The sequence below is a fragment of the Labrus mixtus genome, chromosome 18 (assembly GCF_963584025.1).
Source record: "Labrus mixtus chromosome 18, fLabMix1.1, whole genome shotgun sequence".
In the NCBI taxonomy this organism is placed as follows: domain Eukaryota; kingdom Metazoa; phylum Chordata; class Actinopteri; order Labriformes; family Labridae; genus Labrus; species Labrus mixtus.
Genome location: NC_083629.1, coordinates 24872982 through 24900481, shown reverse-complemented (window position 1 = coordinate 24900481; position 27500 = coordinate 24872982). Strand labels below are relative to the sequence as shown.

Sequence of the window (27500 nt, the reverse complement as noted above, 5' to 3'; positions counted from 1 at the left end):
GTCTACATATTTGCAGATTAGTATACGCATTTGTGGATCTGCGTACGCATATTCAAATAGTTTTGCCACTATAATAGCTCCATATCATGTGTTATATGTTTTTATGTCTGTGTGTGTTTCTTCATGTGTTGCCTGTCTGGACTTCTGCTGCAAACCAAATTGCTCCTGGAGGACAGTAAAGATTTGTCATCTCAATCCAATCTGTTCCTAAAAGAGCTAACAGACTTACGGTGAAGTCCCAGACTCACCCTCTTGACAGTCTGTGTCCTCCAGACAGAAACTGGCTTTGTGTCCTTCTGCCACTTTGGTACCGTTTGAGTTCAGCAGATCATAGTGTGTAAAAATATCCATGCTGTGGTAGTGTCTGCAGAACACAGAGAACATGTTTATTATGAATCTCTCGTCTGGTGAACGACGACGTACTCAAACTTAGACTTTAGACAAAGTTACCCGTGACAGGCGTGCCAGACCCACGAGTGGCGTCCGGCCTTGGGTTTGAAGTCGGCGCGGCCGATGTTGTGGATCTGCGAGGAGAAGCGGAGCAGGCGTCGGTGTCCGTAGGGCCAGTTGGCTTTGGCTGCAGATTTTGACAGACAGTCCTCCTCGGCGGCGCAGTAGAGCATGTGCAGAGGACGGTCCTCGATGTAAACCGTCTGCTGGACCAGAGGGGCGTTCAGGATCAGGTCAGAGGCCGCTGGGAGCAACGGGATTAAAGGAGGATTATGTTTTATGTCATTAAACATCGAGACAGCTCAGCCTGCAAGAACCAGTCAGATCTTAACACGTTGGTTATCAACCTAGGGGGGGCGCCAAAGATCTCAGGCGAGGCTCTGAGGTTGTCAAAATGATAAAACAAAAGGAGTCAGAAATCAGGGAGAGAGAGAGAGAGAGAGAGAGAGAGAGAGAGAGAGAGAGAGAGAGTGAGAGAGAGAGAGAGAGAGAGAGAGAGAAAGAGAGAAAGAGAGAGAGAGACAGAGAGAGAGAGAGACAGAGAGAGAGAGACAGAGAGAGAGAGATAGAGAGAGAGACAGAGAGAGAGAGAGAGAGAGTGAGAGAGACAGAGAGAAAGAGAGAAAGAGAGAGAGAGACAGAGAGAGAGAGATAGAGAGAGAGATAGAGAGCGAGAGAGAGAGAGTGAGAGAGAGACAGAGAGAAAGAGAGAAAGAGAGAGAGAGACAGAGAGAGAGAGATAGAGAGAGAGATAGAGAGCGAGAGAGAGAGAGTGAGAGAGAGACAGAGATAGAGAGAGAGAGAGAGAGAGACAGAGAGAGAGAGAGAGAGAGTGAGAGAGAGACAGAGAGAGAGAGATAGAGAGAGAGAGACAGAGAGAGAGAGAGAGAGAGACAGAGAGAGAGACAGAGAGAGAGAGATAGAGAGAGTGAGAGAGAGACAGAGAGAGAGAGATAGAGAGAGAGAGACAGAGAGAGAGTGAGAGAGAGACAGAGAGAGAGAGATAGAGAGAGAGAGAGAGAGACAGAGAGAGAGAGAGAGAGAGTGAGAGAGAGACAGAGAGAGAGAGATAGAGAGAGAGAGACAGAGAGAGAGAGAGAGTGGGGAATGACATGCAGGAAAGGGGCCACATGTCGGTTTAGAACCCGGGCTGCCCGCTTGGAGGAATAATATTTTTATTTTTTATATTTTACATTTTTAAATTCTATTTTATATATTGTAATATCTTCTTATTCTGTATTATTTAAGTTGTTGTTAGTTCTGCTTTATTTCCTTGTCAATTGTTTAGCACCAATAAGTTAAATTCCTTGTATGTGTAAATGTACTTGGCAATAAACCCTGATTCTGATTCTGATTCTGATATTCTACACAAAATGTGTGGATCCAATCATGAAAATGAAACAGGATGTGTCTGCAGTCTGCACTAATACCTGCGTTCATTTGAGTGCTTGCAATAAACCCCTAAGCTACCAGCGCCCCCCAATTTGGGTCTTTTTGCATGATGTGTCTGGACCTCTCCTAAACGGGACATAACAACCTTTTGACAACCTTACTTTTTACACAGGAGTTAAAAAGTAAAAGTGAGATCATTTAAAGTCATTCCATAGTCAGAGAAGAAAACCCAACAAGACGTGTTTTAAAATCTGAAAGTGTGGCGTTGGTCAGTCTCTGCCGCCGTCACTCACTGTCAGAACAGATGACTCCCGCTGCAAACTTTGCCGCAGACTTCTGGCAGCTGAGCGTCTTGTGGTGCTGACACTGACTCAGAGACATCTCGTTCCCCGTGCACTTCACCCCGCTCATCACCATGTCGGTCACATTGCTGCTGTCCCAGTACCACGTCTCCTTAAAAACCAAACAACAAGGAAACAAACATGCAAACAAAGTGCATCGATCAGGAAAGAACCAGTGAGTTTTTATGAAGCTGCTGCAGAGAGAACCAGATGTTGATGAGTCATGTTTGGCTGCTTGCTGAGGACACAGTGTGAGGCTGACTTTATGATCACTGGAGGAAAAAACTTGGACGGCTTCTCATTTCCACACTACTATAAATGTAACTGTAAACCAGTTATGAATATTCCAGTTAACTTAAGTATTTTGGATCATTTATGCAGCTAATATTCAAAGAGTCTGAACCCAAATACATCAGCTCTTACTAGCCTTTAAGTTAGAGGTCGACTGATTGTTGATCTGGACGATTATCGGAGGCTGATTTTCTGTATCCCCTATTTATTTCACAGATCGCTGATCAAATCTTTCTGTTTTTCTGTTTTTCTATTTTTCTGTTTGGTTATTTCTTGGCTGATGGTCTTGGTTAATCTGTTCCCATTATTTTTGTTGTTGTTTTGTCTAAAAACTTAATTTGTTTTGGCCAACAAGTCCAACATCATGAAAACATTTTATTTTTCTGTGAATAATGCACAAAAATAAGAAGAGGTAGGACCAGAAAAGTTTTTAACTTCTTCCGATCCCGTTTGAACATGAACTTTATTATTTGAGTTATTTATTTGTTGCTTTGTTTGATTTTTTTGTTTTGTTTTTTTCCTTTTTATTTTGTGTTTTTATTTTCTTAACAGGTTCAATAAATTAACTAATAAAAAATAAAAACATTAATTAATTAAAAAGTGCGCTACTTTGGCTCCCCTGCAGGTGTGTCTTTCCCTCTAGCTCACCATTCTGTCTCATCCAAAGTCCACAACACTATCCGATTGGCAAGAAGTCACATGATTAATAGCCAACACTGAAGCTAAGAGACGAGAGCAGCCTGCAGCAGAGTCCTGGTTGAGTAATTAAACAAAGCAAATCCAACAGACACGCCCACAGCATGATTTTGAAACTTGATTTTATAAACTATCACTGAATGTTAATCACTGAAATTTGACCTGGTGGTTAATAACACACTCGTCTGTGTATATTTATGTTTTATGTCGATGCTATTTTTTTGTCCTGCGGGAAAGAAAATGATTTACGTCTCATTGTAGAAAGAATCTCTTCATGTTCGGTTCTACTTACAGTGATGGCATGCATGGAGTAGCCGAGCCCTAGCTGCCTGCAAACCACCATGGCTTCCTTTGTGGTCCAGCCTGTGCTGCACACTGTGCCCCACTTGGACCCCACCTGAACCTCCACCCGGCCCTCATAAGTGCTGCGGCCGCCCACTATCCGGATCTGCAGAAAACGTCCTGCTGGGAGTCAGTGAGGGGACACACACTTCCTGTCCTGTCTGTCAACTGTCTGCGCTCTAACTCTCATTGTGTCCCTGTGCCGTCCTGCAGCAGGGGGAGGAGGCTTTGTTGGAGCGGCCGTTTGGTTTTGGTTAGACTTTTTCAAGACGTGGAAAATGTCAGCGTGGTTTCCAGATGAGGTCACCACTTGGCTTTAGTGGTGAGTGGCTTCTTTTTTTTAGTTTGATTAGAAACTTCATGTGTGTCTGCGCTTGTCTGCCCACAAAGAGGAGACCAGAAACAGTGTCGTGTTTCTCCATGAAGGAAAAGAAGCATCGAGTCCATATGGAACCTTTAATGTACTGTCAGACAGTCAGACGTGTTTGAGTATTTTCCAAAATGAATGAAACTTTAACGTGGTGGTATGGAGATTAATGATAACAGGAAGTGTTCTGAGTGTGTGTGACAGTACATCATGTGTTCATATGTCAGATAGCAGCTCTGAGTTTCTGCCCTCTCTGGTGTTAACGACCTACTTTCAGGCCCTGGTTAGCGTAGTTCAAGCCCAGCTGCCTGCAGGCCACCATGGCCTCCTTGGTGCTCCAGGTCTCTCCACAGATCAGACCCCAGCTCTGCGTCCCGTTCGAGTCTGTGCTCAGCACCTCCAGGCGACCCTCGTACCGGGTCCGACCGCCTGTGATTCTTATCTGTGTGAGGCCGAGGGGGTTAAGAGAGCACACAGCAGAGCATAGATACACGAGACCGGGCTGGATAAAAACTCTGTCATGAGGTTCTTGTTTGTGTTAGTCATGGTCTCAAATCATCATCTTAAGTATCCATGAGATGAACTTGAACCCTGTCAGAGTTTTGATCTCTCTCCAGCCTGTCAGTGTATCTATGAGAGACATGGAAGAGTATCATCTGGTAAAATGCAAACTCCCCAACTAGGAATGCTCTGTGTTAAAAGGAAATCACAGCTGTCACAAAAACAGTTTATTCCCTGCAACAGTTTTAGGTTTCAAACACTGAGACTATTAACTAAAGCCGGGAATACACCGTACAGCTGTATACAAGTCGAGGTGAAATGTCAGCTCACACAGTAGGACTGGATCGTTCAGATCTAATTTATGTGTATTTCTTTGGTCTCATAACAGCGCAAATACAAACACCTTCAAAAAGCCTCTCACGCTCTCACATGAACACACACCGACACACACACACACACACACACACACACTCGCTAACTAGCAGCTAAATCGTCAGCTGGAGATCTGCAGCTTTTTCCTGCCACCGTTTCTCAGCGTTCACATCTTTGGTGACGGGAGGAGGAAGAAACATCAAAACAAACATGCAACCCGCTGTTGCCATGGTGATTTCAGACGCTGTCTGCCGGTTTGTGCAGGCAGAATGAGGTTTGGGAATCATCTCGTGGCTCTGCTCTCACGTGTGTGCAGACGTACGATCAAACTTTCAAATGAGTTAAAAAAAAAAAAAAAATCACCTGACTGGTCAGCAGATATAAATACTGCACAGTAAACAATGCGTGATTGGGCAGAAATTGAGTTGTACGACTCAAAAATTGGGTCAGAATCGGCCTGAATCCACAGTGTATACCCGGCCTTAGTGAATAATAAACGATGTAACTGTTTTTGTGACAGCACAGAAGTATTGGGTGTGAGTAGCAGCTAAATCTAACATGTTAGTGCAAACCAAGAACTCCTCCAGAGCAGCAAAGCACCAACTTATTAAGATATACAAAATATAAAAACAGTAAAACAGAACATTTATAAAGTAGAATAATTCTAAAACAAATGTAATGCAGCTGTTCTTCCTGTTTATATTTCACATGTAACGTGCATCATTTCCTGCAACACTTTCTGACTTTTCTCAAGTTAATAAAAAATGATTAAGAGGAAACATTTCAGTGAGAAGTTTTCGCTCTGACCAAGTTCTCCAGTCCCAGGTAGGGCACGTTGCAGCGGACCGCAGCGTCCTCCATGTGCTGACAGTCCTCGGATGTGATGTTTTTAAAGGGACAGTTCCAGACGGACTTCTCCAGACCGAGACACTTCACCTCGTTCATGTAGATTGGACCCATTCCTGGACACACAGATAAATAAATACAGTGAGAGAGACAGAGAGCAGCTGGAAACAAAAAAAAAGAATAAACTTGATTGTAAAACCAGAGCTGTAGCTCCGGGTAATAAACCTGCTCTCCTCGCTCTACTACCCGGATGTAAACAAGCACAAAGAACAGAAAGAATCTCACAGTAGCAGCATATTTTGATCTAGAAAACTGAGATAAAAATACATCAATGAAACTGGCACATCGACAGGAGCAATGAGAAACCACACATTCACGTGCATGTGGATCCTAACCTGCAGGGAGGACCAATGCTGGCGCTGCTAACGTTAGCCACACTCAGCAAACCAAAAAAACATGACTTACTGCAGACAATTTTAAATAAATTGTGCTACTTTTTTATTCCTTTCTGTGTTTTCTTACCTTTAGACTAGTTGGTTAAAATATCCATTTGACAAACAAGGAAATTAGTCGCCTGAGAACATCCCTAATCCCTTTGTCATCGAGATGCCCACGATGTAGGATACTCTTTATATTCTGCAGAATACAGCCGAAATAATAAGAGAACTGAAGGCTGTGAGGTTCCTTCTTTTCTGGGCTTTTGCCTACATTTGGATAGGAAAGCTACAGAGGGAGAGTAAATGTGGGGAGAGAGAGAGCGAGGGAGGAGAAGCACCAAACAGTGTCTGAACCCGGGGTCCAACCTGTGACCAGAGCGACGAGGACTACAGCCTCTGAGCTAAACCAGAACCCTAAGTTCAGCCTTATAGACTTAAAAACTTCTTGAAACTAAACCTCAGCTTTCCTTTTTAACCTGAGGCATGTTTGCTGAGTGTGCATGTCTTCTATCAGCAACACCCTGCTTTACTTTAAACCCTCTAAACTCTCTCTCCGTCTCTACCGGTCACTGAACTACACGGTGACTGAGGAAGAATTCAGTTTCCGACTTCAGGGATCTCCAGGAATGTGTCTTGGACTCATTTCGCCCAGGTGGTCGAGGTCTGACACCCGTCGGAGCACAGAGCAGTCCTGCTGCTGCCTCAGAGTCTCCTCTGCTCACTTCCTCTGTGGTAGAAATCAAAATGTACACACACACACACACACACACACACACACACACACACACACACACACGAGAGAGCCGACGGAGCCGACATCCCCACCCAGTGCTTCTGAGAGCAGCTCCTCAAAAGACGCCTTGTTTCTCCGTCAGTGGAAACTCAGGGCAGTTTACCTGAAAGCTTCACACACCTTCAGAGAATCACCAGTGAGGCAACACCTCCACTAAAATAAATATTTGAACGATACGCTGTGACTGTTGTTCCAACTGACACCACAGCACTCGCACAACCCGACGTTTTGTTTGCTAAGGGAATCATTAGGAACAGCTAAAAATATACCAGGGTTAAACTCATACGAAAAGCTGTTTGACTGGTTTGAATAAATCGAGTAATATCAGCGCAAATCTGCCATAAAATTAACCGATACTGATCGTCACTGGATATCCAAATATTGGCTGATTAATCGGTCGGGCTCTTCTTTAGACGGCGTCTTTTTGACTCATTTCAACAGTTTCATCGAGCTCAAAAGCTTCCCAATCCTTAAGTGATTCAGGCCCAGCGTGTTTAAGGAATTCAGCTCCAAATGTGGTGTTTCATCAGAGCTGTTGAAGGTTTTATTTGAGCAGAAATCAGATCAGTTTCTTATAAAGAGAGTTCACTAACAGCTGCTTCCAAACTCCAAAGAAATCTTACATCCTGCTTTCATCTTTTAGAGGAGAACTCTGAGTCAGATTAGCTTCTCTGCCAAAGTCTTCTACTCAGTTTTCAGCCAACCAAGGAAATTAATATGAAAGTGTGTGATATTAGAGTGTGTGTGTGAGAGTCCAGAAAAGACACAAAAAAAGATCCTAAAACTCTGCATCAATGTTTTTATTCCCATTACAGTTGACACAAAGTTATTCAGCTTTTCTTTCAAACTCTGACATGAAGTGTTTGAGTTCCAATCATGTGGTGATTTACTCGCACTCATGTGGAGCCCAGCTGTGCTCAAACTGAAGATGGGCTCTTTAAAATCGAAGGCCTCACTCAGACATGAAATGGTGCACAGCCTCGCTGCAATAACACAGATGGAGATCAGCTCTGAAAAAAGCCCGATAGACTTAAGACTCAAAAACACACGCAGAAGAAATCTTTTTTATTTAACGCTGACCTGTGTGGGGGGATTTAAGTCAGGGATGTAGTGCATCATCAGAATGATCAGAAACATGAACTGAGGGTCGTCAGAAAACGTTCTTCCTTTCATTCTCATCTTTGTGTCTTTTCTTTCGTCATGTGCTGCATTCCTCTACTTATTAAAATAAGCGCTAACTGAAGAACCCGTTCAGGAATGTGGACTTGTTGAGTGCGGACCATCAGTTCTCCGAGGTCAAGCGATGACCTGAGAGATAACTCAGGCTGCAGATAAACAGCTGATGACTGAACTCCCGTCTGAAGACCCTAACAAACACATCCTGTGAGGCCTTTAGAGGGATTCAGTCTCTGAATGTGCAACGGCCAATATCTCTGAGGCTCAGATGAAGCCTTTGGATCCACTTCCTCTTCCATACGTTGCTTATAGTCTTATTTAAAATGTAATATTCTGCTAGTACAGATTCATTAAAAGCTGAACTGTAACCACAGATTTCCTCAGATTAAATTGAAGGTAAGTGCCCCCTTTCCTTTACCTTGTCCCATGCGGCCTCCCGTCAGAGCCTCCTTGGCCGTGCCGAAGCCGAGCTCCCTGCAGACGACGCTGGCTGACTGAAGGTTCCAGCGGTCGTCGCACACCGTTCCCCACTCGTTGTCTTTCAGCACCTCCACCCGACCCTCGCCTAGCCTGGCTCCTCCCTTCAGCCTCACGTTGCTCTGGACAACAAGCAGACACATGAAACAACATTAAAATCTCCATTTATGGTTATTCAACTGAGGGATTCTACAGTTTACTGCTCATGGGTTTCTGTGGTTGTGTAATGAAGATAACTATGCAAAATAAAAATAGTGTTGTAGTCAAGACCACACTAACCGAGACCGAGACCAGAGTGCTCAGAGGCCGAGACAAGACCAAGACCCCAGGAACTTGGACCCCAGGAAGAATAGTTGTGACTGCGGTAACAGCTAATGGGGATCCAATGTAAATAAATAAAAAAAGACCAAGGAAGGGCGAGACCGAGACAAGACCAAGACCATAAATATCCTGAAATCCTCATCTTCAGTGCATCGTGTCTCTCACTTAGACCGCAACACCGGGAAGGTTGCAGATGTAATCGGGGAATAAAAATGACATAATGAATTCATTTAATTCATTTTCCTTCTAATCACAGTAATGACGTCGAAAAATAGCCAATCAGCTGTGGTCTTGACCGGTCTTGATTTTAAATCTGGTGTCCGCCCAGTCTGAGACCGAGACAAGACCGAGTAAAGATACCTTCGATTCCGAGACCTTCAAAAATGGTCTCAAGAACAATTTCAAGGACTACTATTTGTCCTTATTTTCGTCCCCTTACCTTAACTAAAATATTCCACTAACACTTAAGTGAGAAAGTCGACCGTTACAGGACACTTAGATGTGACTGAACGTCCACTAACAAGCTTTTTTCTGATGTTTTCTGAACACATTTCTCAGTAACTGAAGAGTCTAAGAGCGCTCTCAGAGTCTGATTCATGAAGTGAGTTCAGGACAAAGAATACTTTACCGATATCTTAAGTTTCTTTTTCAATCCGCTGTTCTGCATGAACTGCGGCCCCGGCATGCAGCTGACCACGGCCGCCGTGCCGCCCTGGCAGATGGACGTCGCGTTGGGTTTGCGGAACTCCAGGGGGCAGGCGGCCAGGTGGACCTCGGAGCCCGTGCACGCCACGGAGTGAACGTGGAAGAAGCTCTTCTGACGCTCCAGGTACAACCTGCAGGGAGCGGAGACACGGGCATCAGCTGTGTTCACAATCCAGACTTATAACATCGAGTATTTACACATCAAATCAACAAGCTGAACCTGCTTTGAGTTAACTGTGCTTTGTTACGTTTCTAGTATGAATGATGGCGTTCTTTCTAACCTGCCACATGTGCAGCGCAGGAGCTCTGACGGGGGGAGGGGGGGGGGAGTGTTTCAGAGAATAAACTATTTCTGTTGTCATGCACATCCAGCTCTTCATCAGAAATACCTCCGACTGTCTTATCGGTTGAACATTATTGTGAGTGTTTCTGATGCAGCATGTGTGTGAGTCCTTAATGAACCCACTGAATAGTTTATCCTCAGATTACCTTTTGCCTGGGCTGCTCTGTTTAGACTTAGCGTTAGCTTTAGCTTTGGATGTCGGCCTGCAAGGTAAACACGGGTTAGACGAGAACACAACATGACAACGAGGACAATCATGGAACAAGAGTTACTGTACATGGGTTAGGGTTTAAGAGGATGCGTCTGACCACTCTTATAAACTGCACAGCAAAAAGTATGTGGACTCACTTCTCAACACATTCTTGTTTGGTTAGCCTCAGTCATCGTCTCTGATTAGGACGAGACGTGGTACTAATCGGTCTGCAGTTTAGGTGTCCATATACATTTAACCATGTAGTTTATGACATGTTTAGAGTGATCTTTAACATGTTTGTTAGTAAACGATGCTACTTTGTGTGTTAGGTTTTTGTTTCCCAATGTGAACCTCAGGTTACCACACTGATTTGAACACAGCACAGCATCGCTTTTTGTTAGGAGAGGAGGTCGATAAATTATAAAAAAGTTGAGTGATGTGATAATCCAGCCATGATGATATGTGGTAATATCTCACATCACACACAATCTATGTGAGGAAGTTCTTCAACCTCCTCAGAGCAGTCGAGGCTTTTTGTTGCTCTGGTCCAGACAGGAACATTTACAGATGATTATCAGTAAGAGCTCAATTTAAATAGAATTCAGGATTCTTTATAAACGGTGTAGAGTAACAGAAACAGAAGTAGGACTGTGACTGTCGTTTGAAGTTGAAGAACCCAAAAAGAGAAGTTATTTATTTCTCTCAGAAAGTATTCTCTTGGGGCGCTGGTAGTCTAGTGGTTAGTGTGAGAGTTTAAATAAGTCTCAGAGCTCCTCAAAACATGTGTGTGAAGTTTCTTGTTCTAAATCCACTCTGATCCTGTATTTGATCATGTCTATAAACCCCTCTATTTCAGCCCTGCTCAGAACAGGCTGTTTCTGTGTCTGTACCTTTAAATATGTAAATGAGCTGTGTCTGACCACGCCCCCTCTCTGGAAGGATTTGGGTATACTCGGTCTTTCTCGCTCCATGTCCTATTGTTTACGGTGAGAAGGCAGACTCAGAGGGCAGAACAAACACCTAGCTGTGGGAGTGTCACCCACCTGGGGGAGGGGCTACTGCCCTTTGTGATGTCATGAAGGGAAAATCTCCAAACGGCCTGTTTGAGCACACATTTTCTGAAAAGTGGAGCAGGCAGAAGACGGAGAGGATGGACTTTTCTCATCATTGGGGGGTTTGAAGACGGACTAGAGACACATGTTAGAGTTAGAGGAACATGGGGAAGTGGATTTTAGATCATATTTCACTGTGTTAAGTAGAAATATGAAAGAAAAGCCAAAAGAAACACAACCGAAAAGAATACAGAACTCCACCCGATGCATCCTAAACCCATTCTCGTGCTGCTCATCGTAATGATGTGATATTAGAGAGAAGGGAAGTGGTCATCTATTTTCTACGCCAACAGGAAACCCACTGTCAGTCTACAGTAAACAGAGCGCAGGCGGAGGTGGACGGTGGGTTTCTCTCTGACAGTGTACCTTCCACCAGCTGAAACATTAACCTTTGGCCTGGAGACCTTCTCGGCCGCTCGCTTTTTCAGACGTCTGCAACAGTGAGACGGCCAAATTCCATCACATACAGGAGAGAGACTACATGCAAACACTCACAGGCTCCTGCATACACAAACACACACGCTGACACACACACACACACACACTGTGTCGTCTCTGGGATGAACACATACACGTCTTTAAGGTGGGTCAGCGGTGGAAAACATTTTTGACATTCCACAAGCCTCCACTAGATCATGTTACAGACTTCAGGTCACCAATGTACAATCGCAATTAGGAAAGCTAACCCAGCTGTTTAGCATTTAGCATTTAGCACAATGACCTCTATTCAGCAGCTTTAAAATCTCATTATCGTTGGCATGATATGGATATCCTGCTAACTGTCTCAGTGAGGGCTGTGCAGGAAAACATGGCCTATATCAGTTTAAATCAACGCTCAGGTAAGAAAAAAAGCATTTTTTTGTAAATCTGTGGGCACGGTTTTCATAAATGGTGCGAAAAGGATTTGTCAACTGTGGGGATGAATTTGCAGACTGTGTGCACAGCTTTGCACAGCACGGTTTAAAAAACAGTTTGAAAATTGATGCACAAACTTTAAAAATCTGTGCAGTCTGATTGCAAATCTGTGGGCACGGATTATTAACTTTTTTCTTACCTGAGCCTTTGGGAGCTCTGTAGCAACAGGCCAGGATTCAAATATTGACACAAAAAAAGGAAAACAAAAAATGAGTGTTGGTACCCAAGCAATGCATGACACAACAGCATAGAAAGTGTTTGTTTGCTAACTGGGAACTTCCGTTACTTAACTGGTAAAGAAAGACAAAGACGGGGCATCGAGGCCACTGTGGCTGCGGCGGTGGACACATAATTTTTTTTGAGGGTCACAGCGAACATGACCTCAATGGTTTCTCTGGCCTCTGTGAAATTCCTGCCCTGGTTGATTCCCCTGTTTGCATGAAGTTGCAGCGATTAAACCAGATTTGATCGTCTCTTTGACTATTTCCTGTTCTGAACTTCTGAAAGTGTTTTTGACGGGCAGGAATACAAACGAGGCCAAAGAGAGGGAAATGACAAAATCCCCAAATTTGTACGTGGCAGTTATTCTCAGCATTAACACATCTGTCTTCAAACACCTTTATGAGCAAGTTACAGTCCATTCAAAGAGCCTGAAGAAGTTGGTTTTTGTTCTCATGCAGCGAGACAAATGTGAAAAGCTCATTGTTTGTGTGCAGTCCCTCCCACTCTCATACATTCTGACCAAACAGACTAAAAAAGCCTCAGACAACACAGAACAACCGCGGTTCCCCCGAGCCTCAGCCTTCACACACACTCGAGAGAAAACACACGTTTCCCCCTCGTTCTGCTGCGAACCATCTGCAGGGGGATGAATAAGACGCCTTCAGCTGGAGGGCAGCCAGGAATGTGTGCAGTCATACTGGACGGATAAACTGGGATAAACTGAAATCGGGGGGTCTGAGAGTCGACTGTACTCACATACCACAGCCGGCTCTGTGACTGTGAGGGTCAGTGGAGTTTACATTTGAACAGGCTCTAATGTGATGTAACCCTGCTGTTAATCTTAAGATTCCAACATTCCCATTAGATTATAAAAATGTTTTGTATTGTAAACAACTTTCAGTGTTTTATTTTGAAGGGAACAGCTATTAATCATCTTATCCAGGGCTGAGACATTTAGGCTGGCTGCAAACGAGACCATTATTAAATCTTAACCAGTTTAAAAACATGGGAGACCACAGACATGAGGACAGAATCAACTGATGTTTAACATTATAATCTAACAAACGCACACACTGGATGATTCAGCCAGATCGCGAGGGCAAACGATTCCACTGTGGTGATTCCACAGAAACTTGTGTAATCAAACGTGCCTCCAGTAGATAAACAAAGACGGAGGAGGATCTGGTGTGCGTTCTTCTTGTCACCACACACTGGAGGATTATTTGGACTAATAATCTTTTACGACAAGCCTCGAATAAAGCCACGCCCCCCGACTGTTGGAGGTAGAGGATCAAGCTTTTCTCTTATTTTATGGTTTAGAAATGTTTAAAACAACATCCAACACACTGATGTTTTAAGATGAACCGATAATGACAAAGTTATTGAAACGTTCGTCTCATTGCTGCTCCCTCCTTCTGGAACTCACTCCCAAAAAACATTTGAGACTCCCCCACACTCACTTCCTTCAAGAAATCCCTAAAAACTCACCTCTTCAACATCGCCTACAACCACTAACTCCCCCCCCCCCCCCCCCCCCCCTTACATTACTTTTTCGTCGTACTGTCCTCGTCGTTTTTGTTGTTGTTTTTTTTGGTTGCGGTTTTTGTCAAAGCGTCTTTGAGTATTTAGAAAAGAGCTATTTAAAACTAATGTATTATTATTATCATCATGTTGGCTGTGGAGCTGAAGGCCTTTTGAACACATCCCATCAAAGAGTTCTACAAATGATCAATCAATGAATAGTGTGAAACTGATCAACGTAAAGAAGAAGTTAAAGTCAATCACCCAAAAATGTCTTTGATTTTCTGACCAACAAACCAAAACTAATCTGCAGATGTGACAAACACACTTTGGTTCTTTCTGGTCTTTCTCTGGCGGTGGTAGTGAACAAAGACTGAAACCCTGTTGGAGCACCAAATCCCCGCTAAGGACGGCCTCTCTTGTTCTTTACTTTCCAAACGACGGCTTAAAAAACATAAAAAACTATAAATGAACTTCGGTTGAAGACGAGCTCCTTACTTGTAGAAGTTCTTGTTGACCTTCCTCTCATGTGGGAATCCCAGCATGCCGCAGACCACGCGTGTGTTTTTGATGGTCCAGCCCTGGTCGCAGATCTGCGCCCAGCCGTCTTTGTATTTCACCTCCACCACGCCCTCGGTGATGGGCATCTTCTTTTTGGCCATGGCGACCACGGGGCGCAGTCGCACCACCTCGATCTTGTTCTCATCGACGTGAGCCTGTGTGGAGACAAACAGGCAAACAAAAGAAATAAAAAAAAGAGGGTCAGAGGTCACACCTTTCATTCACACACTGATGGTGGAGGCTGCTGTGTAAAGAGTCCATCAGTATGAAATCACATTTATAAACACGACGAAGGAGCGGGAGCAATTCAGGGTCAAAAGACACGTCGGACATGTGGCTCAGGAGCTGGGGATCGAACCCCTGCCCTTCCTCTTGAGAGATGACCGACTCTACCACCTGAGCCACAGCTGCCCACATACAAACATTTGCTCACTTGCTCACGTTTCTTAAAGACTCTTGAATGAGTGAAACAGACTTCACAGTGAGTCAGAGCTCTTACTGAGAATCACTTTGGGTCAGATTCTCTGCCTGACAGCTCCTGAGGGGTAAACGTGACCGCCTGTGATCGCCAGCGTTGCAGTGAGTCACTTCCTTTCAGCTTTATGAGGAGAAAAAAAACTGGCAGTGGTCCGGAGGCCACATCTCACTGAGCCTGACTCTCAAACAAGAGTCTGAGACAGAGTGAGGGGTGTCTTAAAGAAAAGCCCACTTTCTGTAGCAGAACGTTTCATCCTTCTTTGTAACAGAGACACATCATCCACTTAGGATCTGTGGAGAGACGTTCCCGGTCTAACCTTGTTCACCTCGGACCAGTCAGTCACACAAACAGAGATCACAGAGGACAAATGGAAAAACAACTAGAAACAGCTAAGATGGCATCACACCACAACAGGTTTTAAATCTTTAATTACTCAGGGAGAGTTACCAAAGACACTTAATCTGCTTCACATCATTCCCTCCTGCCGGTACAGGACGGATACAAACACAAGGTGTGTAGCAAATCTAATGAACCTACTGTCAGTCCATGAAAATGATATAAACCGTCCACTCTTTGTTGTGTTTTTTCCTTTGGTTCACTGCATCATTTAGAGGCTGTGAGAATGTTTGTAAAATTCTCCAACTCAGATATATTCTAAAACTGAAAATAACAGAGTTATAGTTCTTTCACACCTGCTCAAAACCTTGTAAAAAAAACTCCTGAAGTTTCCAGGAGGAGCTGCATGTGTGAACGCAAACAGCTGAGTTTTTTCACTCAGACTTCACTCAGAGTTTCTCCTCCAACCTCCAAGTATTTTTTCCACAGAAAGTCCGAGTGAGCTGATGTGAGAACACAGCAGGATATAATCAGGGTGGGAGTGGGTGGTGACGTCTATTCCCTGCAATCGGTGCACGACCATAAACTGTCTGCAGGCGACCAGTGTGAATTAAGTGCACATAATGCAACCATGTAGCTTCACCTAAAGGCAGAATATGCAATTTATCATCAGAAATCAAGAATATCCTCTGAAAATAACTCTGTAAGTCATGACTGTCTACAATGGGTGTAACACCCGAGTCCCACTGTCTGTGATGTTTTCAGAGTTTTCAGAGTCCTATCTTCACTTTGTTTACATCGCCCGGACGGCCGGCTGACTCCTCCCCTCGTGTATAAAAGTTGTTTAATTGAGGGACTAGAGAAAAGAAGAATAACATACTGTACTCACTGCTTAACTGTGTTTCTAGATCACGCTCATTTCAGGTAAATTTACATGCAGTGTGAAGATACGAGCAGAATAAAGATCGCTAGCATTAGCATGCTAACACAACAATGCAGCGTGAGTTGTTTTGGTTTCATGCTGGTGCGACATCTGCTGGATCATATTCTGCCTTTAACAGAAACATGACTGATATAAAAACACTATTTGAATAACTTTTGTCTGTGAGTGAGGTAATCCTTTAACTTTAGACTAAGAGTAGAATTTCACATCTAAGCCAGAGACACCGAGGTCACGACCCCGCTCTTCTCCTCGACCCCACAGACAATCCGTCAAAGGAACTGAAGCCGCACGCTGTTATGAAAGGTGTTGAGTTTACTGCACACACTGCACCACCTCAGGACAATTCAGTTGGAGAAGCTGCAGCTGTAAACAGCTTCAGACACATGGTATGGAGCGGGGCTGATCGACACCATGTGTGTGGCAGCTACAGGTTGCACTGAGGCGTTGAATGTCTGCCATGTGGGTTTTTACCATATAGTCTATAGGCTGTGAGGCAGCAGCTGTTAACACACACGCCCACTTTACTGCCTCTAACTGCAGCTTAATGAACTCTGAGAATCATTTTAAGCGCAACAAAATGACACAACGTCTTTAAATGTATTTTAAGCGACTTACGTCAATAACATTTGAGTCCACAAAGCCCGGGATCCTCTCGTCTTTGCACACCACTCCGGCGTCCTCGTCGTGAGTGCAGTCGCTGTTGCCCCAGCCGCGAGACTTGCAGACGTCGATGCTCCTCTCGCCCCCGCCACACTGCACGTTGTCCAGCCAGATTTTTCCTGGACAGTTAGCAGACAGTCAGAGTGGCTCCAGCACACTCCCAGGCCGGAGGACGGTTTTCAATCCAGGCCTGGAAGTGACACTTTGCCGCTTGTAACGCACATCCCCTAAGTATCTGTTGTATCATACTTGGATCAAAGGTTAGTGGGAGAACGCTTCCCACGACTACCACGCTTTAGACGGTTTAAATATCACTCATTGACAAAACCCTGATGCCCAAAACTGTCATTCTGAGCAGCTTAAAAAAATTATCTTGCAGAGCAGACTGTGTATAAAACAAAGAAACTGGATCTGAGGAAGTGTCTGAGGTCACTCTCACCTTGTCCTTTGCCATATTTGGCGCTGTGGGTCCATCCTGTGGCCGAGACGAAGCCCATTTGGCGACAGAGCACGTTGGCGTTTGTTATCGAGAAGTCGTCATCGCAGATGGTTCCCCACTCTCCCTTGTAGAAAAGCTCGACCCGACCCTCGTTGTGTTTCCGTGGGAATCCGGCCAGTCTGACTTTTAGCCGCTCGGTCTGGGGCTGGGGGGACGGGGAGGACGGGGAGGGGGTGGGCGCTGGCGAGGCGGCTGTGCTTGATGGTGTGGTCTGTGTTAAACAGCAGGGTAACCACAACCCAAACAGAAGGCTGAACGCTAACTGCTGCCTGTGTCTCGACTTCATCTTAGCTGCATGTGAAGAAAAGAGAAACAATTAGAGGATCAATCTGAGGACACGTGTTCAATTAATTTAATACTGAATATCAGAGTCCACCTAGCTGCTCAACCATCCTGTCTCTATGACAACCGTCTGTTGACAGTTTTTTTTACCCGATCAGACACGGAGCAAAGAGGATGTGGATAGAAGATAAGATCTGTAGGAGGCTAAAGTTACGGGGAATATCAAACATTTGGAAAAGAGCGGCAGTGACGTCAACAGCGCCTTTCTGAAAAAGTTTAAAGATTTTCAACTTGGGCGTTCAGAGCGGCTGCACAAAAACGGCAGAGACCTTGTAAAAAAGACACTGGGCGCTGCACTTGTTACTCCAGGCGGCCGCTTTCTGCTGCAAACGCTCTCCTCCCATTAAAAACGAATGAAAAAAGACACTGACGCTCAGAAAAAAACACTAAGTTCACACGGGGCCTAAGGTGGATTTAACTGTTGAGTAGGAAAACAATCAACAGCTGATCTGCTTTTATGTATTCTTAAATGATTTGTTCTTATTCCAAGTGGAATTAAGGAGAAGCCAACTTCCACAGTCATGAACCCAAAAAAAATCTCTGCTATAAACTTTATTTGGGCCTATACCAATGAAATATTATGTTTAATGCAGATAACAGTAACCGGGATGGACTAAAAAATGGTGTTGTCTGAGGGTGATGGAGGCACTGAAAGAGGTCGACAGCGTGGATGACGGACCGTATACGCCATGAGAACAATATCAAGCTGCACAGTGAATGAAGGGAAACGATGGACGCAGACAAACTGACAGAAGTTACTGCAAATCGAAAAAGTAGCCAGGCAGGAGGAGCTCAAGCAGGACTTTCCTGATGTGTAGTCTTTCATAACTCACTTTGACTCCATAGATGACTCTCAGCACTGTGTGCAGCACATGCAGCTGAGCACACCACAATTTAAACAACACCAACATATGAATTCTCTGGTAAAGTTATTGGATCAAGAAAGCGGCCTTGTGGGTATGTCAGCCTGGGCTTTGAAATCCAATCAGCTCATAATTGAAATTAAAAACATTGTTTTTATTAAAGCTTATAAAGCTAATGTTATCAGCCACCTTATGGATAATAAACGTTTTTTTCTCCAGTAAAATAAACACGTCTTCATCTCAAAAATCCAGTGTTGGTGTGGCTGTAGTTCAAACGTCTGTAAATGTATGTTCAACCAGAAGAAGTCAGTTCCATTTTGGGACACGTCTCAACAGTAACTACCATTCTGCACTAAGATAATACGAGAGCGGACTAAAGGCAGCTGAAGTTACCAATGTGATGCCCCCTTGAACGTCTCCTCGGCCTGCAAAAACAAACTTCTTGTATAAATAGCTCAAACCGAAAAGGGCTCACTTAAGACAGTGGAGCTTAAAATATGCTCAGCATATGGAGCGAGGATTGATGTGACCGTGTGGAGCCGCTCCGACGGCTTGATTCAAACCATCTGGTCAGTGTTTACTTGACTCTGATGTGGGGAAGAATCGCGGGGAACATTAAAAACGTGCAGGCCTCAACGACCACATGATGAGGCCCAAAGACAAAAGACACAATGATTGTCTATATCTATTAAATTAACACTTTTACTGCATGTTTGTCTCCTTTTATAAAGCTTCTCTGAGGAGGTTTTTTCACTAACGTTCACTTTTTAATCAGCAGATAAAAGTTTGTCTAGAGGAACATTCATTCATAATTCTTGTTTTTTCTAATGTGCTCTCAGAAACCTTCCTGTGGCGCTCTTGTCGACCCTGAATGCTAACATAGTCCTGCTATTGATACCTCGACAGCTTCACTCCGTCTTTGCTTTTAGGGAGTGGGGGGTTGTTCCTCCAGAGACACAAATACAGTAGTGTGATGTGTTTGTACAGAGGCCGCAAACTTAAGGCGCACTTTCCAAAACATGTCTGAGGCTGACTGCGTCGTCTGAGTCCTGTTTCACAGCGTATGGAAGGACACACACTAAGCTTTAGTCAGCAGGGTTTTTAAAAAGCAATGTGAGGCCACATTTTTGTCTCTAGATATTAAGAAGCTTTAAGCTTTTTTAAATCTTTATTTCAGTATAAGCAGTGAGAATGAAGTGTCCTCATGGAGCTAAAGAAAAAGACACTAATACCTCTAAACAACATTTTAAGGAACAAGTGAGGAGAAAATGTTCAGTTTGTAATCAGTCCTCTGCCTGCACACGGCCTCTCTGTGGATAAGTGCTTTAAATGATCCATCAGAGTGTACAGACGAACTTCCTGCTTCGTGCAAATGAGGGGTAACAACATTTTGGTATGCTCTATTTCTGTCGTACCTCAGCATACAGTAGAGCAGAAATAAATGATTCTCAATCAATCTGCAGAAAACGTACAAGATAAATCGATTTAACTGCTCGTAAATGTTAAGAAAGTGTGAAAAACTTCTCATCATAATTTCTCAAAGACTAAAGTGGCATTTTGAAACAGCTGCTTTGATCCAACCAACTCTCAAAGACTCTTCATGAACAATCGTACAGGACAAAGAGAAGCAGCAAATCTTTACAAACTAAAAGAAAATTTGACAAATCTGGACAAATCTTTTTTTTTTACTTATTGCTGCAGTTTAAGTTAAGAAGTTAAAGGTGGAGTCAGAATCAATCTCCTTCAAAATAAAATAAAATATATTCAAATAAAATCATCTCTTATCCTAAAGTGAAGCTGCTCCATCGTCCCTTCTGGGCCTCCGTACATGTGTGTGGTGGTGACTGCAGAGACTCTGTCCTCTGACTGGATTTTACTGTTCTGGTTGCCTCGGGACGTTTCTGGGCGGGGGGATGTTTCCACCAGCCAATGACAGCGCAGCAGGTGAGTTTGGGAGTGGATACAATACTACGACTGATCCCCATTCAGACCAGACCGGCACAGAAGGAAAAATATAACCATAGTGAGGAAAAAAAGCCAACTGGTTAAAGCTCGTTCCAAAACGAGGGTGAACCCTGGGTGGGCTTTCACCGACTTGGATGGAGAGAGTCGGCCCGCTTTCTGTTGGACAGGCAGACGCCACACACCAGCGGCTAGCTCGGTAAATTATCGGCTTTCCCATTAAAACAAATGTAACATTCTCATGTTGCCAGGAGGAGGGGCCCAGTTTGAATGTTGTGTTTACAAGCTACTGACTCTACCTTTAAGATAACTTCACTAAAGGTTTCACAGCTTCACTGATAATCTGACATCTTACATCAAAACGTTTCACATCTTCTCCGTTGCTTTGGTAAGTACGATGTTATCCTCACTGATGGTGCGATAACAAGACCGAAATTGAATTTAGGCAATTTAGACAATCAAGGTGGCGCGGCCGTGTCCAGACGCCGCCCGGGTTGCTCCGCTGAGGCTGTGTGTTTTTTTCTTTGTTTATGTTGTTTTTGAGAACTTTTTTATGGCTTTACATTTCACTGCACATCTGTATGAGCATGTGACAAATACAAATCTTGAATCTTGAATCTTGAATTAACTGGAATAACCCGACTGAGTCACAGCAATGATTCAGGGGAGAGGGAGGCTGGAATACTTTCAGTTTAAGAGCGATCAACACCAACAACAAGTGGGCTGTTATCAAAATAAGTAAGATGTATCATCTACAGACAAAAGAAGTATGGACGGCTGAATATATGCAACCTCCAGTGAAGGCTACAGTATGGTTATTGTCTTGTGTTAATTCAAAAAGGCCAACCCTAACAGTGTCAGCACAGCGCTAATTAAAAGCGTCTGTCTACATTCTGAGCCATACCGATGTGCTCACAGATCAGGTCTTCAGAAAAGCTCAGATCAAAAGGTTTAGCTGTCATTCCTGTCCCAAGACTCTGCATGCAAGCACCAAAAACACACTGAATCTGTTTGCTAATTACAACCAGAGGTCTGTACCTCCGCTGAGATTCGGTAGACTGCACCGAGCCGGGAGTGAAAGCTCCCTGCATGGGGCGACAGGAAGAGATTTGCGAGCCTTTTCTGCGGCTTGTTGTTGACCTCAGAGGAACTTTGTGAAACTTTTAACTGTAAACCAGCCAACATGAGCGTGAGCCACATCAGAGGAGGTCGGTGGATGATGGAAGGAATGACGATACAGACGGCTACCGCGGTGTATGATACGGTTTTACACAAATAAATACTCCAGATAGTCAGGAACAAAGAAAGTTGCTTGAAATGGAAAATAGGCAATACGCCAAACAACATTTCCTGGAGAATGTAAGAGGTGAGAAACTGTGAAGGTAAAACAGTCCAAACCATGATGCAGGGATTTAATCTTTACCAAACTCAGGAGAGAAATTTAACAGCACCGCTCTCTAATGAGGGAACCTTTAAAAGATTTTAATAAGGACAAACTTTGAGTTTCTGTGCAGTCCATTTTCTCTGATGCTTCCTCTTTCAGAATAAAATCTTCCTCATCTTTTTTTTAGCTCCTCTAGACTTTATTTATTTTCATATGCGGCTGCAAAGCATCTTAAACATGTATCCCTTTATGAAGGTTGAAAAAGACGATCACAAACGACTCCAAGTCCAACCCAAAGCTGTTCTGTTATAAAACTGGTCTATGAAGCTCTTTTGATTTGTACAGTATCCATAAATAAATACATCTTAAACCTTTTCACCTCCAGACCCTGATATGCAAAGCATGTAGCAGATATTTGGCAAATTTGATTTCTGCAAATGCACCTCAAACTTTTATTCCACTTCTATATTTTTATTGGTCAATGGTTCATCAGCTCATGAGTACATTTCTGACCTGCTCACAGACCCGACCCGGCCCCCTTAAGGTCATCAGGTGGAGGTCTTTAAGCCGTATCCAGAGTCACATCAAAGTCCGGAGAGGGGGTCTTAAGTTACTTCCTGCTGACCGGAGGTCCATCACTACTCTCTCTACTTTTAAAGCTAAACTCAAAACTTATCTTTTCTCTATAGGCATATGAATAGTTACTTTGTGTGTTTGTATATTTGAGCACTTATTGAGGTTTGCTTTGTGGTGTGTATGACTTCATTTAATTGATTTTTGTATCTTATTCATGACTGTGGAAACTATTTTTTGTTGTATGCTGTGTATTTAACATCAGTGAGTTTAACTGTAATGAAATGGTTTTAAGTGCTACTTCTATATTTGGCTTTGGAATAGTTTTGTTGTTTCCCCTTTGCTGCATTCCTCACATTTTTCATCTAATATTTGAAACATCCCGAAGGTGAAACTGTTTGATATAAAGATATAAAACACAAATAAACTGCTGCAGATGGGTTGAGGTTTATATGAAGGGATTTTGAAGGCACACTGACACTTCACAAAGTTCAAAAGCAGAACCAAAATACAACATGTGCTGTTATTTCAACACAAAGAAATACTTCTATTTGCTCATTATTTAGTTTTCTGTTCAAATACAGCTGAAAAAGTTCAGTTTTGCAGCTACATTAGAATCCCCCCCCCCCCTTAAAAAGTCGAACTATTAACCAATATGTCTTACCTTATGAGTCCAGTATGAGGAGGTTATAACGGTTCCAGTGGAGAAAGGGGGGAGCTGACTCTTGGATTTTGGTAATCCAAAAAGCTATGAACCGACCCCCAGTGATCAAAAGTTAAAAATGATCCCAGCACTTCTGCTAATTCATCCTCTTATTAAACGCGGGTCCAGTTTGCAGGACAGTGGTCCACCAAGCAGCCAATTACTCCTCACAGCGTTATTGTCAGTAAATTGCCAGCTGTGCAGCGTTCACTGAGGAGGAGGAGGAGGAGGAGGAGGAGGGTGCAGGACTGAAGGGGGCTGGTTCTATTCCCTGGAAAGACACTAACTCTTTCATGGATCGTTCTGTAACAGGCAGATGTGCTCTTTCATAACGCCAAAAAAACGTGAATTTGGCTTATTCTCGCGCTCAGCCTACGTGTCTGATCGAGCGCAACGTGTCCGCAGATTTATGAGGAAGAGGATTAGAGCCAGACAGGAGAAGTTCATAATGAGAGGAAGATTTTTGTTACATTATGCAGTTGGAGAAAAAAAGTCGAAATGTGGAGAAGGAAGTTAAAAAAAACATTTTCTAGAATAAAATCGAAATATTGAGAAAAATGGTTGAAATTTCGAAAGTAAGACCAAATGTCGAAGAAAGGTCAAAATCTTGAGAAAAAAGATTAAATGTAAATATAAAAATTAAACCATAGTATCGAGGGAAAAAAGTTGAAATGTCGAGAAAACTTGAAATGTTGAGAATAAAGTTTAAATAAAATACCAGAAATAAAGTTTAAATATCAAGAAAAAACTCATGAAGAATAAAGTAAAAAAGAAAGATAGAAAAAAATGTCAAAATGTCGAAAATAAAGTTTAAATAATTCATAGAATAAAGTCAACATAAAAAATAATTTAAAAAATAAAGTCGTAATATCCAGAACCAAAGTTTAAATGTTAAAAAACAAGTTTCAATGTTGAGAATGTCAAGAAAAAAAGTCAACAAGTCTTTTTTGAAATCTTGAGGAAAAAAGTAAATATATCGAGATTAAAACCAAAAAGTAGAGAAATAAATTGAAATACAATTTCTTGAAATTTTGACTTAATTCTCCAAATTGTATTTCCATTAAATTCCCAACATTTCTCCTTTTTTCCACTAAGTACAAAATAAAAAATAAATCTTCATCCTGTCATTTCTCAACTCGTCTATGGTTTGGCCCTAATCCTCTTCCGTACATTTACAACTGGAGAAAAGCGACTGGTAATAAAAATCTTCTCTCTAAAATCTTCTACATCAACACGATGTTATCATTTGCAATCAAGACCTTACTGAATATATCTTTCATATAAAGCCAATTTTTCCCTTTCAATGATCATTACCTTTAGGGGAATAATGTGACTTCAACCCCGTTATCATTTCAGTTAGGTGGCTAGCTGTCAGTTAGCTTAGCTTAGCATTAAAACTGAGGTGAAGACGCTAGCTAAGTTTTACAATTTTACAATTCACTTAGCAGACACTTTTATCCAAAGCGACGTACATCAGAGAGTAAGAACAACACAAGCAAGGATCTAGAAAAAAGGGAACAATGTCAGTAAGAGCAAACGATCAGCTTTGAGTCTGATTGGACACACAGGTGCTGACAGGAAGTGACCAGAGGCAAAGCACAACATTGAGGGCAGTTCTTGAGAGCTCTAATCAGTATAGAAACCATCTTATAAGTCGTCGTTATCAAACAAAAACCATCGTCATTACCATCATCATCATCAATAATATGGAGACCATCATCATTAAGTTAGTAGGTATTCATGAAAGAGCTGGGTCTTTAGCTTTTTCTTAAAGGTGCAGAGGGACTCTGCAGATCACATGGAGTTTGGAAGTTCATTCCACCACCGGGGGGCGACAGAGGAGAAGAGTCTAGTCAGAGACTTAGGACCCTGTTGTGAAGGTTGGATCAGACACCTTTCATTGGCAGAGCGTAGTGGGCGGGAGGGAGTGTAGACCTGGAGCAGAGAGTTAAAGTAAGGAGGAGACGTTTTTGTCGCTGTTTTGTAAGTGAGCAGCAGAGTTTTAAATTTTAATTAAGTTTTACGCAGAGATAAAATATTACATTAGAAGTCACCATCACGCTCTTTACCGTTTCATTTATCCAGAGAAATTTGTTTTTAAAATACTTTAAGAGCCTGAAAATGTAAAAATGTTGTAGCAGGAGCAGCTACATCATGAAATCTACACTGGTTGCCTAGCAACAGCGAAGAAGAAGTCGAACGTCAAATGTAATTAGCGCTTCATGCGCAGCTAAAATGACAGTTGCTGCCCCCTGGTGGTGAATTCATGTTTAAATTGATTGAATTTTAGTTTTAATTCTGCTTTGTTGGTTTAGATTCTATTTTATGAAAAGGCTTAAGGTTTTTAAGGTTTTATACGTTTTAGTTAACTTGTTTTTTGTCTCTGTAACGTCAATGGTTCAGAGAAAGATATCAAACACTTTATTTAGAAAAAATACCCAATAAAATATTGTATATAGAACGAAGTTTGAACTTCTGCAGTCGGAAAGCTGATCCAAAATTCAAAATGACATATCTGAGACAAATCGTAACGATAGGCTGTATCATCTGTACCTCCATGAATGCCAAACAATTATTTTAATGTTCTCAAATAAAACTCCACAGGTCGTCGTAGAAATATGAAAGGTTTGTATTTAACAGAGAAAATGCAATTAGAAAAATCTGTAATCACTGTTACAAAAACAGGTACAAAGTCGTCTTTGCAGAAGACAGAAAACAGAGCAAACTTTTCAAATGACAGATTCTGTTTTAAATCACATTGCTGAACATATTCATGTATTTTATATAAAAACATGACAGGCACTTAAATACTCATTCACTAAATCATCTCTAGAGATCCACAGTTAAATGTGTATGATGAATTTCAAACTGTGTTGAGAGTCAAATATATTCAGTAGTTCATCATTCATTCTGGTCCCCTGATCTCTCGTTGGACCAAAAACTGAACCAACACTCGTCTATTATCTGCTGCTAATCCGGGGTCAGGTCGCAGTGGCAGCAGGCTAAGCAAGTTGCCACAGACGTCCCTCTCCCCAGCAGCGTTTTCTAGCTCCTCCTGGGGGATCCCGAGGCGTCCCGAGGGTCACAGTAAAATGGGGAGGATTTGCATTAACTGACATAACAGAGAAAATATCATCTCTGATCCCAATAAAATAACAAAACACAAAGCTTCAGGGACTGACTACGATGCACATTCAATTCAAAACATTCATATTTCGGTACAAACTGAACAGTTTGATGAAGACGGGCATGGCTTCGAGATACAGGGATTTAAATCTCCGCTGGAGGGATGCAGCAAGCTTCTGGATAAAACATTTATTGAATATGAAAAACAGTCAGAATGCCCTGATATTTAACTCGATTTTGATAACTCACATTGTTGCTCTCTTTGTTTTCACTCGACTTAAACTCTCCAAGAAAAGTGATGCAGCTGCTCGAGGGCAGGGCAGATGTGGAAGCTCAAATGTACCGCTTTAACATGACAGTACAGTCCCAGTAACCCTGACACTGATTGTCCAGACTTCCTGATACTAAGGGCGCACTCACACTAGGCCAAGCTGTGCTGTACTGTGCTGAAGCAGAGAACTATTTTATTAATCCCAGGAGGAAATTCAAGTCAAACGACCTGGACTCTGGGGGTCAAACGTGCTTGGGAACGGTACGGATTGTCGAAAGCTTGGAGAAAACAACCGGGTTTATAAACCTGAACTCTCCGTTTAAGAACAAGTCTTATGAAATAGTGACCTCTTGTGCATATTTCATAAATTAAGGTTTCACTTTAGAGATTGTTTGACGAGACAGTCTTTTTTTTACCAAGCGCTCTGAGTTGAAAATCGTTACACTTTTCAGAAAGGTGCTCTTTTCCATATATATGACATTCCTCATACTTTTGACGCCCACAGATCGTGTCTTGTACCCACATCCTCCTCGCTCCGTGTGACTCGTCGGGAAATAAACGATCTCAAATAAAAAACATGCAGTTAAAAGTAACGGAGTAGTGTCGGGTCATACAGCTACCGTTGTCAACAGACTGTTGTCATGGAGACAGGACGGACGCTTCATACAAGCCACAGCCCGCGTTTCCTGCCTGGAACGAACGCCAGGCAGACACGGGGACTGAAGTGGTTTTAAATGATTCTCTGTGTTTTTACTACAGGAGTACAGGATGGATGAGAGTCTGTTAGCATCTTAATGCTACAGCACAGAAACATTAACGAGTGAGAACTGATTTTTTTTTTTTTTTTTAAATGATTCTTCTTTGGTTCTGGAAACTATGAGTGTGCAACGTTTCATGGATAAAAACATTCATTAACAACATCTTGTGATCATCTTAAGTCATAACTCCTCATTTTCATATCAACTCCCATCCATCTGGAGCCTAAG

The 27500-nt window shown here is 42.7% G+C and overlaps 2 protein-coding genes across 7 annotated transcripts in view; both read right to left on the bottom strand.

The window, feature by feature from the left end:
- The window catches only part of loxl3b (lysyl oxidase-like 3b), a 19667-nt gene extending 2072 nt beyond the window's left edge, over window positions 1-17595 (bottom strand). Inside the window, exons 1-12 of one of the 5 annotated variants that reach the window (XM_061062608.1) lie at window positions 17231-17595; window positions 16747-16910; window positions 14312-14529; window positions 11522-11587; window positions 9997-10053; window positions 9431-9638; window positions 8423-8603; window positions 5560-5714; window positions 4151-4321; window positions 2136-2295; window positions 451-694; window positions 249-364 (exon numbers count right to left, since the gene is read on the bottom strand). In XM_061062608.1, the coding sequence (XP_060918591.1) occupies window positions 249-364; window positions 451-694; window positions 2136-2295; window positions 4151-4321; window positions 5560-5714; window positions 8423-8603; window positions 9431-9638; window positions 9997-10053; window positions 11522-11587; window positions 14312-14529; window positions 16747-16910; window positions 17231-17576 (2086 nt within the window). In that variant the 5' untranslated portion in view covers window positions 17577-17595. Of the gene's footprint in view, window positions 1-248; window positions 365-450; window positions 695-2135; window positions 2296-3462; window positions 3619-4150; window positions 4322-5559; window positions 5715-8422; window positions 8604-9430; window positions 9639-9996; window positions 10054-11521; window positions 11588-14311; window positions 14530-16746; window positions 16911-17230 lie in introns of all 5 variants that reach the window. The other 4 variants (XM_061062609.1, XM_061062610.1, XM_061062612.1 and 1 more) reach the window with 4 other exon arrangements.
- Window positions 17596-27363: 9768 nt separating this feature from the next.
- Window positions 27364-27500, bottom strand: part of pank2 (pantothenate kinase 2) — a 7588-nt gene continuing 7451 nt past the window's right edge. For both annotated transcript variants that reach the window (XM_061062782.1, XM_061062781.1), the window contains exon 7: window positions 27364-27500. This exon is cut by the window's right edge and continues 450 nt beyond it. The gene's annotated coding sequence lies outside the window, so the exon portion shown is untranslated.